General features: G+C 45.6%; 1 protein-coding gene across 1 annotated transcript in view; it reads left to right on the plus strand.

The window, feature by feature from the left end:
- LOC142588037 (serine/threonine-protein kinase 31-like) overlaps positions 1–16,746 on the plus strand; it is a 139,003-nt gene that overhangs the window by 42,302 nt on the left and 79,955 nt on the right. The window contains exons 6-8 of the mRNA XM_075699509.1: positions 11,994–12,110; positions 12,206–12,469; positions 16,176–16,271. Of these exons, the coding sequence (XP_075555624.1) occupies positions 11,994–12,110; positions 12,206–12,469; positions 16,176–16,271 (477 nt within the window). The remainder of the gene's footprint in view (positions 1–11,993; positions 12,111–12,205; positions 12,470–16,175; positions 16,272–16,746) is intronic.

Here is a 16,746-nt window from a genome sequence, read left to right on the forward strand (position 1 = left end):
ATCTGGTAACAAGCGACAATCAGTAGTGCAAGCAAATTGGGCAGTGCACCACCTGTTTGCATCGACAGTTGCCGTAACTTGCATTGCGAAGCAATCAGGTGACGCAAGACATCTGCTGCTGCAACCAACACAGCGGCATGGACTACCTGGCATTTTAGCGTTACATCCTTTCGACCCTGCACGTTTCTTTTTGTTCTTTCAGGGGCTGCTAATGTGTATACTTAGTGCCCCACATTCTCAATATGGGCATCACCATTTTGCAGCCACTTTTGCAGGCCTTTCGACCTATGTGGCTATCAACTTCATACACTTCGGACCATGTAATCACGTGTGCTGGTCTCCGTTCACGCCACATCACTGCCGATGAAGGCCCACAAGCATAATTTGCTCGTGGTTGCAGCAAGCCAATACAGCATAGATCAAGCATATTTATTTCTTAACCAGGTGTTGTTTACCTTGTAGTAGCAGCCAAAGTCCACACAATCACCTAGTTGTAGCAGGCAGCAGCTTCTGTTTAGTGCTTGGAGTGTGTTGCTTTATACTGGTGCAGTCCTCATTACTGCATGCCTGGAACAGAAATTTTGACTGCCTCAAAGTGGAATAAGCACAATTTTGCAATATAAAATGCGAAAAGGTGTGACATATACATTGTAATGGTTTGTGACTACAGAACACATGCAAATGTACACTGTTTGTTCTAGGGTTCTTAAGCAGCATGGTAAATAAATATTGTTACTCTCCGTAAAATTGATGCCTGCCTAACTACAATGCATGCCAACAGCTTAAGTATTATTAAGATCACAAATGAGAACATTTGTGCACTCGTTTATACTCTAGAAAAGATCGCACTGCTGGTTTCACAAGCAAATAGATGAAAGACATGAAACTACTAGAAATGATGCATTTTCTGCATGAATGTGATGCACCGCGTCAGTACTGCAAAAATAAATGTCCTGAGGTAAACCAAACTGAAAAGCAAGAACATTTGGAACCAACAGGTACGAAACATGGGTGACTTATCATGCGTGCAACTGTTTAATACATTGAATTCAGTACTTTAGCTTCAATTTATCAAAGGGTTATTCAGTTCTGTGAACGAAAGAAGTTGCCGGCGGACTCGAAAAAAAAAATATATTGATAAGGCTACTTAAAAAATGTGACGCGCATTACGATATCGCTTTCTCTTTCGTGAATGTGTGTATAATGATGGCCTCGTAACTGAAAGCTTATTTCAGAAACAGCTACGGAGGGTCCTGACTGCCCATACGTAATGCAGCATCTAGTTCGTTAACTTGCCTCCGTCTGCAAGTTAAAGAGACGAATATATTACATAGCGATTGAAGCACCGATGTTAAACGACTCACCGGTATTGCTGTCCCCAGTCGCAGCAGGACCCGGCTCCCATTTCGATGCAGACATGTTCCACATGGCTCACGACTGAAACCTAGCTTTCGGGCTTACACCCCAAGTTAAATAACGCGAGATATCGAAGCACAATAAACTGGTTTTAGCACAAAAGAACCAACCAATGTACGAACCAAAGAATCCGTACCTGCCATGCACACGAACGTACGGGTAAAAATTTTAAATCTAGGCCAGAGGTCACGTGGGAAGTCGATGATGCTGAACGCTATTTTGCGTTTAAAATGGTAAAAAACGACAAATTTGGTATTAAAGAGTACAATGTAAAATTAAGAATGACAATTTTGTACTCTTTGTCATGTAATAACGCTTCGTTTATTGTTAAAGAAAGATTGTAGGTTGAAGTTGCACTTACTATGGCGCCTCTAGTGGGAGATAATGCGCTCACGGGGGAACCTTTTTAATTAATGTACTATGCCTGTTTCTTTAGCAGCGCCGCGCGGTCGATTTTTTTCGTCCTCTGTGGCCATTTGTTGAACTTGAGAGTGTTCGTGGCCTGGGTTCCTCGCATGTTGCTCGCTGGCTCCTCATTCAGCAATCTGCAAACAGTTTAGTCACTCTCATTGGTCTTCATTGTTCGCGTCACAATCATTCCTGGCCACGTGGCTTCTCACCGCCGTAACGGAAGATGGCCTATCCGCCCGCTGATCATCGGCAATGTAGGCAATGTACGACGTTGCCGGTGAAAAAAACGCACACGGCTGTAGTGCTGCTAACCCATGAGGCGATCGTCACAACCATGCTTGCATCAGATAGCGACGGCAGCGACGATGCGATCGGTGCAAATGCACTTGCATCAGAAAGTGATGCAACAAAGGCAACGGTGATGCAATGATGCGATCTTCGCGAATGTGCTTGCATCAGATAGCGACTGCGACAACAGCAGCAATGATGCAATTGTCATGAATGTGCTTGGATCAGATGTCGACGGTTCGACGGCAGCGATGACGTGATGCGTTTGTTGCGAATGTGTTTGCATCAGATAGCGACAGCGACGACGGCAGCAGTGATGCGATCATCGCGAACATGCTTGCATCAGATAGCGACGGTGGCGACGGCAGGGATGACGCGGTAGGGCAGGCTGCCTCAACGTTGTCTTCACAGGAGGCGCAGCAGATGATTCATTCGCTCCTGGGTTTCGTTTTCACGAGGAACCTCCCGCCGCACAATGTGGAGCACCTGGATGCCTTGGAGAAGAATGCTGGCAAGCTTCGCGTAAAGCATGCAAGGCTGTGGAACGTACAGTTTTCTCGTGCAAGCCAGTGAGAAGTACGTATCGAGATGTTTGTGGTTATCTCACCTCACCATTTCTTCTGGATGTCTCAAGCCGACAGGCTGCCGCGGCAGCGTTCTCGCAATTTTCAAAAGGCCCCTTTTGGGGCCACCAAAGCGATGCCTTGGCGGTACAGTACTTTACAGTACAGTACAGTATATCTTTTGCCACCCGTGACACCACTTTGCAGTTGTTATAGCAGTGCCATTCTTTAACGCCGAATGCTGCGGCTTGTTCAACGCGATCTGAGGAGCGCCCAGGAAGCAGTTAACTAGTGAACACAATCAGCAGCCGGATGGAGGAAGGTGGTGGGGAAGGGCACTGGCCTCCCCGCCATTATAGTTTTCTCGCAACAGCTCTGCCATGCCCCTAGTTTGATTTTTTCATGCAACCTGGTTATAAAAACTATCTGTTATAACAATAGAATTTTCGTGGCACCTGAATATTGTTATAAGTGAATTCAACTGTAAATTAATAACGCAAAATTCTTCCGCTGATGTAGACATAAGGCACACGTATAGGCTCCTAACAGAATCTGGAATGCACCAGCATGAACCCGCGTACATGCGAGAGGCACGGGAATAGGCATCAGCACATCATCTGTGGTCTCCAAAGTAAACCTACACGCAGGGATAGCGGGCCATGGTTAGCTTCGCTGCTGCGTTATAGCCGATGCAGTATGAGATTGTTTGACACAGTGATTTATCTGCGGCGCGATCTTGTCGGATTGTCTGAACCTTGGGATAACCGCCTCCTCTTTCTTGCCATAGGAAGCAAAGACAGCTTGCGCTTCAGTTTTCGCTTTTCGTGGACACGTGTCCGGTTTAAAACATTTGTTTATTTTTTTGGAGAAGGTGGATTTGCCGCTTACGTTTGTAATACGATGAATAAAGAAACGATGTATCATCGGTTTTCGAAGCAACCCACTGCCAGGCCTAGCAGACAAGCTCCTCTGTTAAGCCTAGTACCCACAGCAACAGCCAATCAGAAGGCTCCTCTCAACGGGTTAGCGCACTGAGCCCATAGGAGTGCCGCGTGCATCGTGAGCTTCATCAGACCGGCCCCTGATTGTTTCACGTTTGCGCTTTTTCTATGCAGCCATTGTCGGCGAGGATGTGGGGAACTGAAAAACGGAACTTTGAGCTTTCAAACGATACCAAGATGGATTTCAAAAGGTGAAGTGCCAACAGTGACAGCACACTAAGAAGAAACAAAAACAGGACAAGGTGCTGTCTTGATTAATCGTGATTGCCTTCATAAACATCTTCAGTATTCTTGCCCATGTGCATTCACATAATCAATGTTCCCTCTTTTGTCTTCCCACTCTCCCCATGACTGTATAATCAGCTGCCTTTGACTTCAATAAGCAGTTGCAAGTAGCGCCTTGTCCTGTCTTTGTTCCTTCTTAGTGTGCTGTCACTGTTGGCACTTCATCTTTTAAAAGCTATGCACCAACTAGCCCCACAATGTGTTTTACTACCAAGATGGTGGCGCTCAGCAGCGGGAAAGACGAGAAATACAGTAAAACCTTGTTATAACGACGTTGAAGGGGTGGTCGTAATTACTTCGTTATAACCATTACTTCGTTATTGCCACTATCCATTTCTATCCATAATTAGCAAGCAAGAGAGGATGTACTCCACCACCAAATCTCTCAGCAGCTCGCGATGCGAAAAAGAAAATGGCCATCGCACGGAAAAACAACAAGCGAAAAAAAAAGACTGCAAGGAATTGCTACTTTATTTACGCCAAATGGCTCATCACTGATTGATCAACAGCACACCAGCTGGCGGCTCACTTCGCAGAAAAAAAGCCTTTGATAGATTTTTGTCGCGTCTTCTTCAAGTGAGTGATGGCTTTTTCAGCTGCAGCCACTATTTTGAATCCTTCTTCACCGTCATCGTGAGCGCCGAAGAAGCAATGCAGCAGGTCGGCCGCATCCAGCACTTTTGCGGGAGTCGGTAAGTCGGGTTCGCTAATATTAGGCTCTGGGCTGTCGTCGACACATTCGTCACTGTCGTCATTAGGCACCCCCATCACTGCGCGCAAAATTGACGCTTCCGTTAGCTCTTCCGCCGTCACTGCGTCAGCATCGGCACTGGCGTACGTGCACAAGGCGTCAAGGAGAGTGTCCCACGATGCTGGGGCTTGGTCGCCCGCGGCACTCTCATTGGTGGCAGCACAGAGATCTTCGCTGTCCAGATGAGGCATGCCAAAAGCAATTGGCGATCGTGCTTGCCAGTACAGCCATCCAAGCAGCCTGTAGCATCTCGATCGCCATGTACAAGTTGATCGTGGACTCGCACTTCATGCTCAAATTGAACAGAATCCGGTCGATCACACGCTTGTGGTAGCGTGTGATCATGAAGTTCATGATAACTCCTTGGTCGAGGGGTTGCACAACTGCAGTGCAGCTTGGCAGCAAGAAGCATAGCTCGATGTTCTTGAGCACAGCGGCAGTGTGGTAGGCCGCGCAGTTGTCCAGCACGAGGCATATCTTCCAGTTAAGCTTGCCCAGCCGCTCGTCCCACTCCCACAGCCATTGTGGTAAAGTTTCTCTTGTCATCCAAGCCTTACGGTTGGACAGATAACTCACTTGGCGCTTTCGTTTGCCTTTGAAGCATCGTCGTGACGCACATTTCCCTACCATGAGGGCCGGCACCTCTAATGACTCATCCATGTTGGCAAAAAGCAACACGTTCACGAGGGCCTTGCTCTGTTTACTACCCTGGCAGCGTTCACCTTTGAAGGCCAAGGTTTTTTGCGGCAAAATCTGGTAGAACAGGGCTGTCTCATCCGCATTGAACAAATCCTTGGCACTGTATTTTTCAAGCAGCTGTCCAACGTTTGTCTGCACCCACACCATTGAAGTTTCGAGGTCGACAGACTGCGCTTCCTTGCTGCTGACAGCCCTGCCAATGATATTGTGGCGCTCCTTGAAACGCTGCAGCTGGCCGATATTTGCCACAAAATCGTCGTGCCCCATGATGCATGCGAAGTTCCTCGCTTTGCTCTGCAACAGTGCCCCATTCACACGAGTGCCATATGTCTTGCTCTTGTGTCCAAAAACCACTTGAAGACTGCCTTTTCTACAGCTTCGAAAGCGGGGGCTCGCAGCTTCTTTCCGTCGCCTTTTAGGACACGTGCAACAGCACTGTTGACAGCTTCTCTGCTGGTCAAAATTGTTGACAGCGTGTTCAACACTATGCCGAAATCATTGGCCACATTTTTGCCAGACTTGATGGCCTTCAGCATAGCCACCTTCTGCTTGATTTATATTGTTTTGCACTTCCGTTTGCCGTTGCTGTCGTCCATCTCCTATCTGGTGGCGGGAACTCACACGAGCGAACCGATAGAAACACCGATATTCTTCATGCGCATGCAGACAGCAAGCAACAACAAAGCCACAGTTGGCACTGCCCCACGCACGTAGTGGAAGAGCAGGCGAGTCCACTAGTTCCACGGGAAAGGGGAGGCCGGGAGACGCCCACGTCGCGCGCTATAAGACACTCACCTGACAGTTGCGAAAATGGTCAGTAAATCCTCTTTGTGGAAACAAAAATTGCCGACGATTACCGTATTTACTCGAATCTAGGCTGACTCCGATTCTTAGCCGACCCCCTAAAGTCCAAAGCCAACAACAAAAAAATATATTACCCCGAATGTTGGCTGAACAAAAAGAGTGAGGACAGCACTCACAAAATGCAAACAGCATTTATTGAATCTGAATGTGCAGAGCTCATTCAATGTCGTCGTTGCTGCTAGACTCGTCGTTGTGTTCCTTGTCGCTGTCACCTTCAAACAGTGCACTATCTTCGGCTGCAGCTACCCAGCCCGCCAGCTGCGATAGCGATGCACGTTTGTTGTGGCCCGTTGCCGTTAGCATGTGGTCTTTGTCGGTCAACCAGTCTGTGTAATATTTCCGCAGACGATCCTTGAAAGGTTTGTTGATGCAGACATCAAGTGGCTGCGACTGGCCCGTCATGCCGCCCGGTATGACAGTGAGGTCTGTGTTCACTTGGGCGAGCGCAGCCTTCACATTGTCGGCCTAGTGCCCACGGTAAGAGTCGACGACAAGGAGCGAGTTCTTTGTCAAAAGGGCTCCTGGATGCTGTCGCCGCAGAATTTTAACCCACTCTTCCGCCATCACACCCGTCATTCACGCATTGTCATTTGCCCGCACAATGACATTTCTTGGGAAAAGTTTCTCGAGCAGGCAGTGTCTTCCTTTTAAATGTCATATAAAAAGGGAGTTTATGTCCATCAGCTGTGCAGCACAGCATCACAGTTGCGCGCTGCTTCTTGTAGCCCGCAGAGCGCACCTTCACCTCATTGGCACCCTTTTCATTCACGGTGTACGCCACTGGCATATCAAAATACACAGCCATCAGGTCGGCGTTGCCGATTTGCCCAAGGTTGTAGCCTGCTGCTTCTCTCTTTAGCAGGACGTAGCACTGAAAAGCTATCAGCTTTTCTTCAAAATCGCCTGGCAGCTTCTGAGTGATTGAAGCGTGATGTCGGAGGCTGAAGCCGAAGCGCTTCATGAATTTCTGAAGCCAGCCCCAGCTGGCTTTGAATTCCTTTGGCGTTAGGCCTCGCTCCCTCGAAAGTTCCCTAGCTTTCGCTTGGAGCACTTCTGTTGTCACTGGAAGGGCAGCTGCTCTCTGCGTACAAACAAAGTCGGCCAAAACTGTCTCCGCTTCTTGGTTACGGCCTTTCTTTGGTCTGCTTAATGCCATCCTCGTTGCGGCGCACGCAAAAAGCTGCTGTCGTTGTCCCCTCCAATGACGGACATTTTTCTCGTCGACGCCGAAGTCCCGCCCGCTTGAAGGTTGGACAATGCCTCTGCAGCTATCACAACTTTTCACTTGAAAGCGGCACTGTAGTGGCATCTCCTGCTTGGTGCCATTGTGATAACACCGCGCCGCACATCGATACAGGTCAAAACGGCGACCTCGCTTGTGTACTGTTGGCTACTGGCACGGCTAGTAGTGGCTGCGATACTGACTTTTCTAGATGGCGCCAGCTATGCACCATATTTAGCAGTTTCATTAAAAATCCCCAAATCTAAGCCGACCCTAGAGTTTGGAATAGGATTATTTGAAAAAAACTATCAGCCTAGATTCGAATAAATACGGTACGTAAACATCCTAATGCGAAATTTGAGTTCAGCTCTTAGCTGTTTCGGTTTTCTATATACTGAGGCAAATAATTCAGGCAAGACGTATGTACAGTTACAAATTTTTATCCTTGACTTCTTCAAGAAACACTCCTCTCGCTGTTCTTGATTGTCATGAAGGTAGCTTTGTGGTCGGAGAAAAAGATGGATATATGCTAGACATGCTGCACCAATGCCTCATTTGGCGTAGCTGTCACGGATGTTCTGAGAGATGGAGTTGGCAGACGCAGGTAAGCACAGCAAACAGATTTTACTCAAAACAAACCCAAAATAAAACACACTCAAAACTCGGTTAACTCCAAATAACATTCCTAAGAAATGAAACACCATAAAGAGACATCGGCACCTTTGTCACCTACTTCACGGTGACTAAATATGTCCTAATTGCCAGCCGTGTCAGTCCCTAGCACCTTCTGGGTGAAGGGCCGCAACTCTAGCTTATGGCTGCGACGCTGACAAAAAGGAATGCTCTTACAAAGTTTTGTCGTCGCACGTATCTCCAAGTCTGAGGCGTGGCAGCTCTTGGTCATAGTCGATGCTCCTGCCGACTCCGCAAGCTTTGCTGCCTTGGTATCGGCTGGCCCGCTCGTCCGTCTCAGATGTCGGTGTCCCGAACTCTGTTGGTGACGTTCCACTCTGGCCTCCCTGGCTAGGCCTAACGCCGGGTGCCGCCGCTACTTCTTTGAGTGCCGACGAGATGCCCCGGGGACTATTGTACGTGCTGGTCTGCCTCTGAAGGGGGATCCTTCCTGGAGTGCCCGGCACCGCCGTGAGAGGCTGCAGCAGGTCCAAGAAGCCTCACTCCAACGTCGCCGAGGTTGATGGCTACACCCTGGATCGTGAGCATCACGGACTTGACCAAACCTCCATGGCTCCTGTCGCCAGTACAATGCTGATGCTCCAACTTTCTTGGCCCAGAGCCGCGTCGATAATGCCAGCTCAGCGCCACTTCTCTTCCGATCAAAGCTCGGGTCATGCGCCTCGAGGGCTCGTGCCGTTCGGATGGATCCGCAGACATTGTCCTCTTCCTTTCTTTTTTCACCGCATGCCTCTTATATATGACAGTAGCGCACCTCTGGATTCTGGCAGTAACGGGGCTGGGCCTCTGCTCGGGCAGCTCGTTTAGCAGCAGCGGCAGACGGACTTTCACCAGTTGCCTCGCTCATGGCTCAAAGAGCTGGCTGAGAATAAACTACTTATATGGGCAGATGGATTAGATTATAATATAAACCATCTGTGAGCCTCAGACAATCCGTCTGGCGCAGAACATTTCGTACCAGCCGCCTCAAACGGAGCGTAGCTTGGCGCAGCTGCCTCTCTTATTGGGAGGTTGCAGGAGGAAGTGCGTAGGCGCATAGAAATGGGTTGCGCAGCGAAGAGATGGCAGCGACTGACTGACGCTGCCAGCGAGTCAACTGAAGGTGACTTTGTGTTTCGGCTTTGGAAGCAAGCACCGTGATCCGCTGATACGGAGCGGGCGCTTTGGCAACCGGAGAACACCGCACTGTCACCACCACGGAGGAGAGGAGGGGGGAAGGGGCACACGCAGTGGCGAACGGCAGCGGCTGTGCGTTTCGGCTGGTGCAGCAGCACATCATTGAGATCAGCTGCCACCAAGCCGACGCTCTGATTGCCGCTGCACATAGGTGGCATTGGAGGAGGAGCGAAGATTGCAAGGCTCGCTCTGTGCAAGAGAGATGGCGCGAGGAGTGCTGGCCCCCGCTACGGAGCTGGTTATGGCGAGGTATGATGGCGCTGCGAAACGCAAGAATGGGTGCCAAAGAGCTACGCTCTAAAAAAAAGGTTCGTTATACCCATTGAGAGGAAATTTTGGCTTTGTTAAAACGAGATTTTCAATATATGGGCATCTATTGGAATTTCATGGGGAATCACTATTGCTTTGTTATATCCATTAGTTCATTATATCCTGTTTCGTTATGACGACGTTTTACTGTAGCTCTGTGAACACCGGTGTTTCTGCACGATTTTGGGGTTGTTTCTCAAAGCCTGCTCTGACAAAATAATCGTGTGCGGTTCGGGGCAAATCATTTTGATGCGGTGTAGATTAGGCATTAAAGATGCCGAAGCAATTCCAAAAAATCTTTTTTTTTTTCGCGATTTTCGGTTTTTTAGACCTGCATCCCCCCTTAGACCTTGAAGTTGCATTAGTCCCTGAAGGGGCACTGGGGCACACTTTTGATGAGATATGTTTGGTGTAGATTCCTTATGGCAGCCACACATACCAATTTTAATCTGATACTGCTAGGTTAGTAGTTTAACTAGTTTCTGGAATTCCGTTTTGGATGACATTTTAAAAACCCAAGTGATTTATCAGTAGAATAAATGACGTTAGGAATGTGTGGACGCCAGGATCAGTCGTTAGAGATCGTGACACCTAGGTATTTATAAAGCTGAGCAACACGCATGGGAATGGAGTTGTGTATTTGTAAGAATGCATTGGCACCGACGAGAAAATAACATTAGATTGAATTTTTTTGGATTAAGCTTCATTAGTGAATAGATGCACCATTGCTGTGAACAGTTAATATCCTCCTGAAATGTCTTGATTAGAACGGCTAGTATCTGTAACTGTTCTATATAATTTGCAGTCATCTGCAAATAGATGAACACAGTAGAATCTCGTTATACGTTTGGGAAAAGTCCACGAGAAAAATGTACTAACTGGGAAAATGTACAATCCGAAGTAACTAAAAAAATTTTGACTCAATTATTGATGTCATCTAGATAATGCGATGTGTTGCGCAGATCGTTGCGGCATGAGACGCCGAGGTGCGTTGCGTTGGTGGTGCTCCAGCAGCCCGAGACGCGTTGTTCTCTTTTCCTATTGTATGGTGCTTTAAAATAGTGACGGCAAACCGAAATAAAATCGAGCTCGTGGGCGACGCTGGATGCCGCCGAAGCAAAACCTGATGCCTACATCACGCCGTCTGGAGCAGGGAACGGCGGCACATTTAGGTTATCGCCTACTAAAAGCATGCAGTATGCTACCAATGGCACAATGCACCACACGCTGTAAAACAGATAGGTTGATATGCTGATTGCAATAGGTTTGGTGGCGATAGCTGTGAATGCTATGTGCGACGACCCTGGTGGAGATTTGCTGGTACCGTAATAAGAAACTGTGCATGCGGTCATTTTCATATGAGAGGGGCGGCTATATACTGTCCTCGATCACGCGTGTCTCGTGCCTTTTCTTGTTCACAGGGGAGCTAGCAGCCGGAGAACATATACAATCGCAGTCTGCAGCAGGGAACAGCGGCGCGTTTCAGTTATCGGCTATTAAAAGTGTGCGCTACGCTTCTGACGTCACTACGTGCTGTGAAACCGATAGGTGAACATGCTTATCGCAATAGGATTGGCGGTGATAGCTTTGAATGCCGCGTGCAACGATCTCGGAGAAGATTTGCTGTTGCCGAAATGAAACTAAGTGCGCACCAGCGTTTTCATGTGAGATGGGCAGGCGAGTATTGCGGTGAAGCTGTTGTGGCAGGCAGCTACTGTTCTCAATCGTGCATACCTCGCATATTTTCTTGTATACTTAGAATCTAGCGGCCGTAAAACCTATCATACAATCGCATTTTGACGACGTACTGAGTGTCGGTGCCGAAAGATAGTGTTTTCTGGGAATATATGAACGAGTAAACAATAACCGTAACTAAATTGGGTCATTTGTAGTGATCTCATTTGTGAATGTTGGCGCCGGGAAAACGTACGTAACAGGAACGTATAAACGAGGTTCTACTATATTGCCACTTATATGTAGTGGTAAGTCATTCACGTTTATGAAAAGGAGGGGGGGGGGCAAGAACAGATCTTTGTATTTCATTGGTTAGAGGTGTAGTGTTTAACTGAAACAAACTGGCATTCGATTGTATTGGATTATGTATTCCCTCCACTAAGACTTTTCAGTGGTAAAGAGTTCTCTTGCTTGAGACACAGTCTTCAGCTGCCAACCTTTGCTTGATGCTTTATCTCGGGTTCTGCAGTACTACATAGCAGGAAGTTGATGTGTTTTATAGAGTAACCTGGCTGAAGAAATGTGAAATCGCATTGTTTGGCATTTTTTGTCAGTAACACAGACCAAACATTTTTCCACAGGCCCTTCTATGTGCTAAGGCTGAATCTGGTGGAAAGCAGTTCTCTGTTAGTTGCATAGATGGATGTGTGGAGGACCTTGAGCACTGTCTCCAGGCAGAGGTGTCTGCATGTAATCTGGTATGTATACAGCTCTTTAGAAGTCATAAGCATTGTTCTGTTAGTTTTCTAGACAAGTTCCATATATGTTTATTGTCTATGTTTGATTACTTCAGATATCCTCTGCCAATTGTGGGCATCTTGGCGTTCTGGTTCAGCAGCTGGTGGCAGAACTTCAAAAAACACTAAATCAGGCATCTGATGCTGTTCTTGCACAAGATCGCTATAGCAGCCTGCTTCAAGAACTTGGCTTGGATAGTTCACAGCATGACTCTAGAGATTGCGAATACAAAGCCATGGAAGCCTGCCAGCTGCAGCGCAAGCTGCGTAAACTGAAATCTGCTTTGCGACATCGTTTGGCTGACCTAGAGGATATTGAGGTAAAGTGTGCTTAAATTGTCACTCTTCAGCACAAATTTTGCTACTTTAATATTTTGTTATATTCTTGGCAAAGAATTGTCTGTACATAATCTTACTTGAATTATTGACCAAATTGGCTGCACCAATGTGAAGTGTGCATTGGATGCTGGTAACCTTAGTGCCATGTGTCGGTGGTTTATTATGTTTATGATGCTAAGTGTATAGTAGAGCAGTGTGGGGCCTCGCGTTGTGAACAAGTGCCTCTGTGCAGATGACAACAAATCAAGTAGGCACTGCCGTATTGTTTGAAGAAAACAGTTTAGCACATCAATGTAGTTTTGGTTTATTGTTTGTACTTATGTCAGATCTTTATTGTGTGCTATGCCTTTAGCATTTAAAAAAGAAAAAAGTGACAAGCATGGTCTTTTTTTATGGTAGTCCCTTCACTTTTTCGTTGGTGAAACCACTGTGGCACTTGCGCCATATTGCGCGAAGAGGAGTCTTCTGTGCTATCCTGCTCCAAAACCCCATTTTAGAGGAAAGTTGTGCCAAGTTAGTGCCAAAGATCCATAAGAACGAAAGGTTCATTGTGTTCATGCTGTCTTGCTACTGAAACCCCAAGGCAAGCTATCTTCTTCTTCTTCATCATCATCCTAATCCTGGAAATTGACAAGAGTGGCCATAGTCATTAATATAGCTGATGCCATTGGTCCTCCAACGCTGTTTTCACGCTTTTGTTGTTTCTTTCTAGCAAAAATTTCAATGTGCGGCCGCTGTGCAGTTTTGTTGCTTGTGCCGTTTGTCCTGCAGTTCTGTATTCTACATACTAATATGGCACAGAGCTTACCCAAAGAGACTTTCGAATCAAAAAGAGGCCTTGGATAACATCCAGGCACACATTGTTTAGCATAAATGTTGATGGTGCCTCTTTAGAAATACTTCGCAATACCGTATTTACTCTAAGCTAAGCTAGCCCCAATTCTAAGCCAACCCCCAAAAGTCCGAAGCTAGGAATAAAAGAAAAAAACTTACCTTGAATGCAAACATCGCTTATAGTGCGTACATGGACAGGGACCAAAATATTGAGAAAGGCAAGCGCTTGTCTGTCGTTTTTTTTTGGTCCCTGTCCATGTACGCACTGTAAGTCATGTTTGCAATGGAACACCAACTAGCCCATACCCAAACCCTGCTTCAGTATATTACATCGAATGTAGGTCAAACAAAAAAGCAAGGACAGCGTTCACAAAAGGAAAACAGCATTTATTGAATATGAACATGCCGAGCTCATTCTAGGTCACTAACTTCCTTATTGTTGTCATCTCATTATTGCGGTTTACGAACGCAAAAAGCATCCCTCGTTGCCCCTTTTCCAATGACGGACATTTTTCTCATTGATGCTGAAGTACCGCCCGGCTTGAACGTTTGACAATGTCCTGCGGCTAGCACAACTTTTCCTTTGAAAGCGGCAGCATTGTGGCATCACATGTTTTCTGCTATTACGATAACGCCACGCCACACGCCGATATGACACAGGTTAAAATAGCGACGTTGCTCGTGTACATCAGTGTGTTACTGGCGCCGCTAGTAGCGGCTGCAATGCTGACTTTTCCAGATGGTGCTTGCTGTGCACCATATTTATCAATTTCATGTAAAAACTGGCACTTTTTTTAAAAATCCTCAAATCTAAGCTGACCCTAGAGTTTGGTATACGAATATTTGAACAAAACTATCGGCCTAGATTTAAATACGGTATGTGTACTCAACTATAAATGCATAATTCTGTTGTAAGCTAAACTGCTTTGACATAATCAAGCACACAGTTATACAGGAGAGATTTGGCATGTTAGAAGCAAAGAAACCTGTCAATTCTCTCACTGGGACTGACGTTTCTTCAGGCATGCTATAGGGTGTAGCATTTCTTACACAATCTAATGCTATGTTCTTGTTTTGATCTATTGAAATGCGCCGAACATGCAAATGTTTGTTGCAAGTCGAAAGAATATAGAAGTGACTTGGCAAAGCTATGGGGGGTGATCATTTTCAAGTTATACAAAAGTTTAAAAAACGGCTGTGGCAGGTAGCCGAATTTTAGGCCTTGAGTTAGATTATTCAATGAGGTAAGCATTATTTGCACGAGAAATCAAAACACATAATCAATTGATTGACGAAAATGAAAGTGATAGCAGTGTTTACGATAAAGGAAGTGTATGTCTTGCCACGTTGCAAAAGGTAATATCGACAACAGCAAGAATAAACTCTAGGAAGAAGAATGCCGAATTCCTAAAGACTATGCAAAGCAAACATTAATGTGGATCAAGGCTGACATCATCAAGTTTCATTGAACTTGATACTAGCTGGAGCTTTGAGGTATACACACCATTACCTATTGAGTGTATCAAGTTTCTGCACTGGTTCTGATTTTTTTCTTTTTTGCAAGCTTTCTGCAATTCGAATGACTTTTTGCATGGTCACAAAATATACCCATATCTGTAAGCCGTATAATGTATGATACACAACAATTTCGACTTGTAAAGTCGCAAACAAGCGTTTTTTTAGAGAAGTGCCATTTGTTTAGGAATATGTGGCCTACTGTATCTACCCAATTCTAACACGCCCCCAAATCTAATGCGCACCCAATTTTCTTGTGGTTAAAGTAAGAAAGTAAAGGTTCACCTGAATGTGATATGCTCCTGAATGTAACAATGTAACACACTCACCATTTATAAAATAAAAATATAGCATGTCATGTTCGCGATTAGAAAAAAACAAGACGTGCAGAATTTACATTCACAGAAGAACAAAAATTTTTTTTAATGAGCTTTCATAACAAAAACTGCGTGTTGTCGATTCCATTTGTGCATCATTGGCCAAGAATGCCAAGCATTAAGAAGTGATAATCTCGAGCTATCACATTTAGAGATACTGCTACTATCACTTTTAGACTCAACAAAGCATGCATCCAACAGTGTTGTTGGCAATGTGTGCAGATAACAGGTTTGGATCCGCAGCACCAGAAACACTGGCGACCGATTATGCCGGCACATCCAGTGCCAACTCACACGATATGTTCTGAAAGTGTTAGTATTTGTAATAAAAAAGCGATAAGTTACTGGCTGAAAATGGCGCTAAAGATCGTAGTTGAGCACAAAATGAACCGACACCAACCTTACAGAATCATGCTCTGTTACCATTTTATGATAGTAATGACGCTGTGTTTAACAGCTCCAACAGTAGGCTGTTGCCAACACCATGAATGCAGGTTTGCTTTCGTATCCAATTGTATCATGCAGGTAATTTTTGGACCCATTTTCTCGGAAAAATGTTGCGCATTAGATTTGGGTATGTGTAACGTTTCCTCAAGAAAATAAAAATTCATGCAGTAAGCGGTTAACCTAATATTTCTTTTTTGTTTCTCTTTAAGATTTGTACTACAATAAAAGAAAAGAAACATGGTGGCTCTAAGCTAAGGCCATTTTTGGCCACAAGTATAAGTTCATTGATTGATTGCATTTGCTGCTTTACAGCTGTGTTTTAAGTTTACTCACTGCATGAACGGCAGTGTGTTGGATATGGGCATGGTTTTCTCACCAATCCAACATTTCCTTTCATGTTATTCCTTTCAGTATCATTACCTCTCAGTTTAAATAGAACTTATTTAGCGGTAAAGTGTGTTGCTCACATCCAGTGTATTTGGATGTTGACAATTTTTCTGTACTGCAATTTCAGCCCTTTGACGAGTTTGAAAGGGCCAAGGTCACGGCAGATATCCATGCTGTGCGTATCAAGCTTCAAGGTGTCTTCATTGAAGAGGAACGGCTTTTGGTAATTTTTGCATTATTTTGAATTATGCATTGCATTATTTTGAAGTAGGGGTGGGTGAGTATTAAAACATTTTGAATAGTTATTGCTATTCATATTCGATTCTGAAATTCACTATTTGAAGTCACTGAGCATGTGCTGGTGGGCGAGTTGGTTATGCATGATTGCAACGAAGGCGCCAAATAAAACAACGGACGAAGGAAGGAGACACGAGACAACCACGTAGGTGCACTAACAACCGAGCGTTTTATTTCTTGACACAGGATCAAATACCTGCTGTCAAGGATCAAAACAACAAGAAGAAACAGGGCCGTCATCTGCATCGCACAAGGAAACCACAATACAGAACAACTTCTAAGTGCTGCTCCCAAGATACGCCAGTTGCTTTGTCGAAAGGGAAACTGAGGCTTCACTGATGCAATCATCACCACGCTTTTTGATCTCAAGCGCTTCCAATATCTCCCTTGTCAGTTGATCA

This window comes from Dermacentor variabilis, chromosome 1, assembly GCF_050947875.1.
Source record: "Dermacentor variabilis isolate Ectoservices chromosome 1, ASM5094787v1, whole genome shotgun sequence".
In the NCBI taxonomy this organism is placed as follows: Eukaryota; Metazoa; Arthropoda; class Arachnida; order Ixodida; family Ixodidae; genus Dermacentor; species Dermacentor variabilis.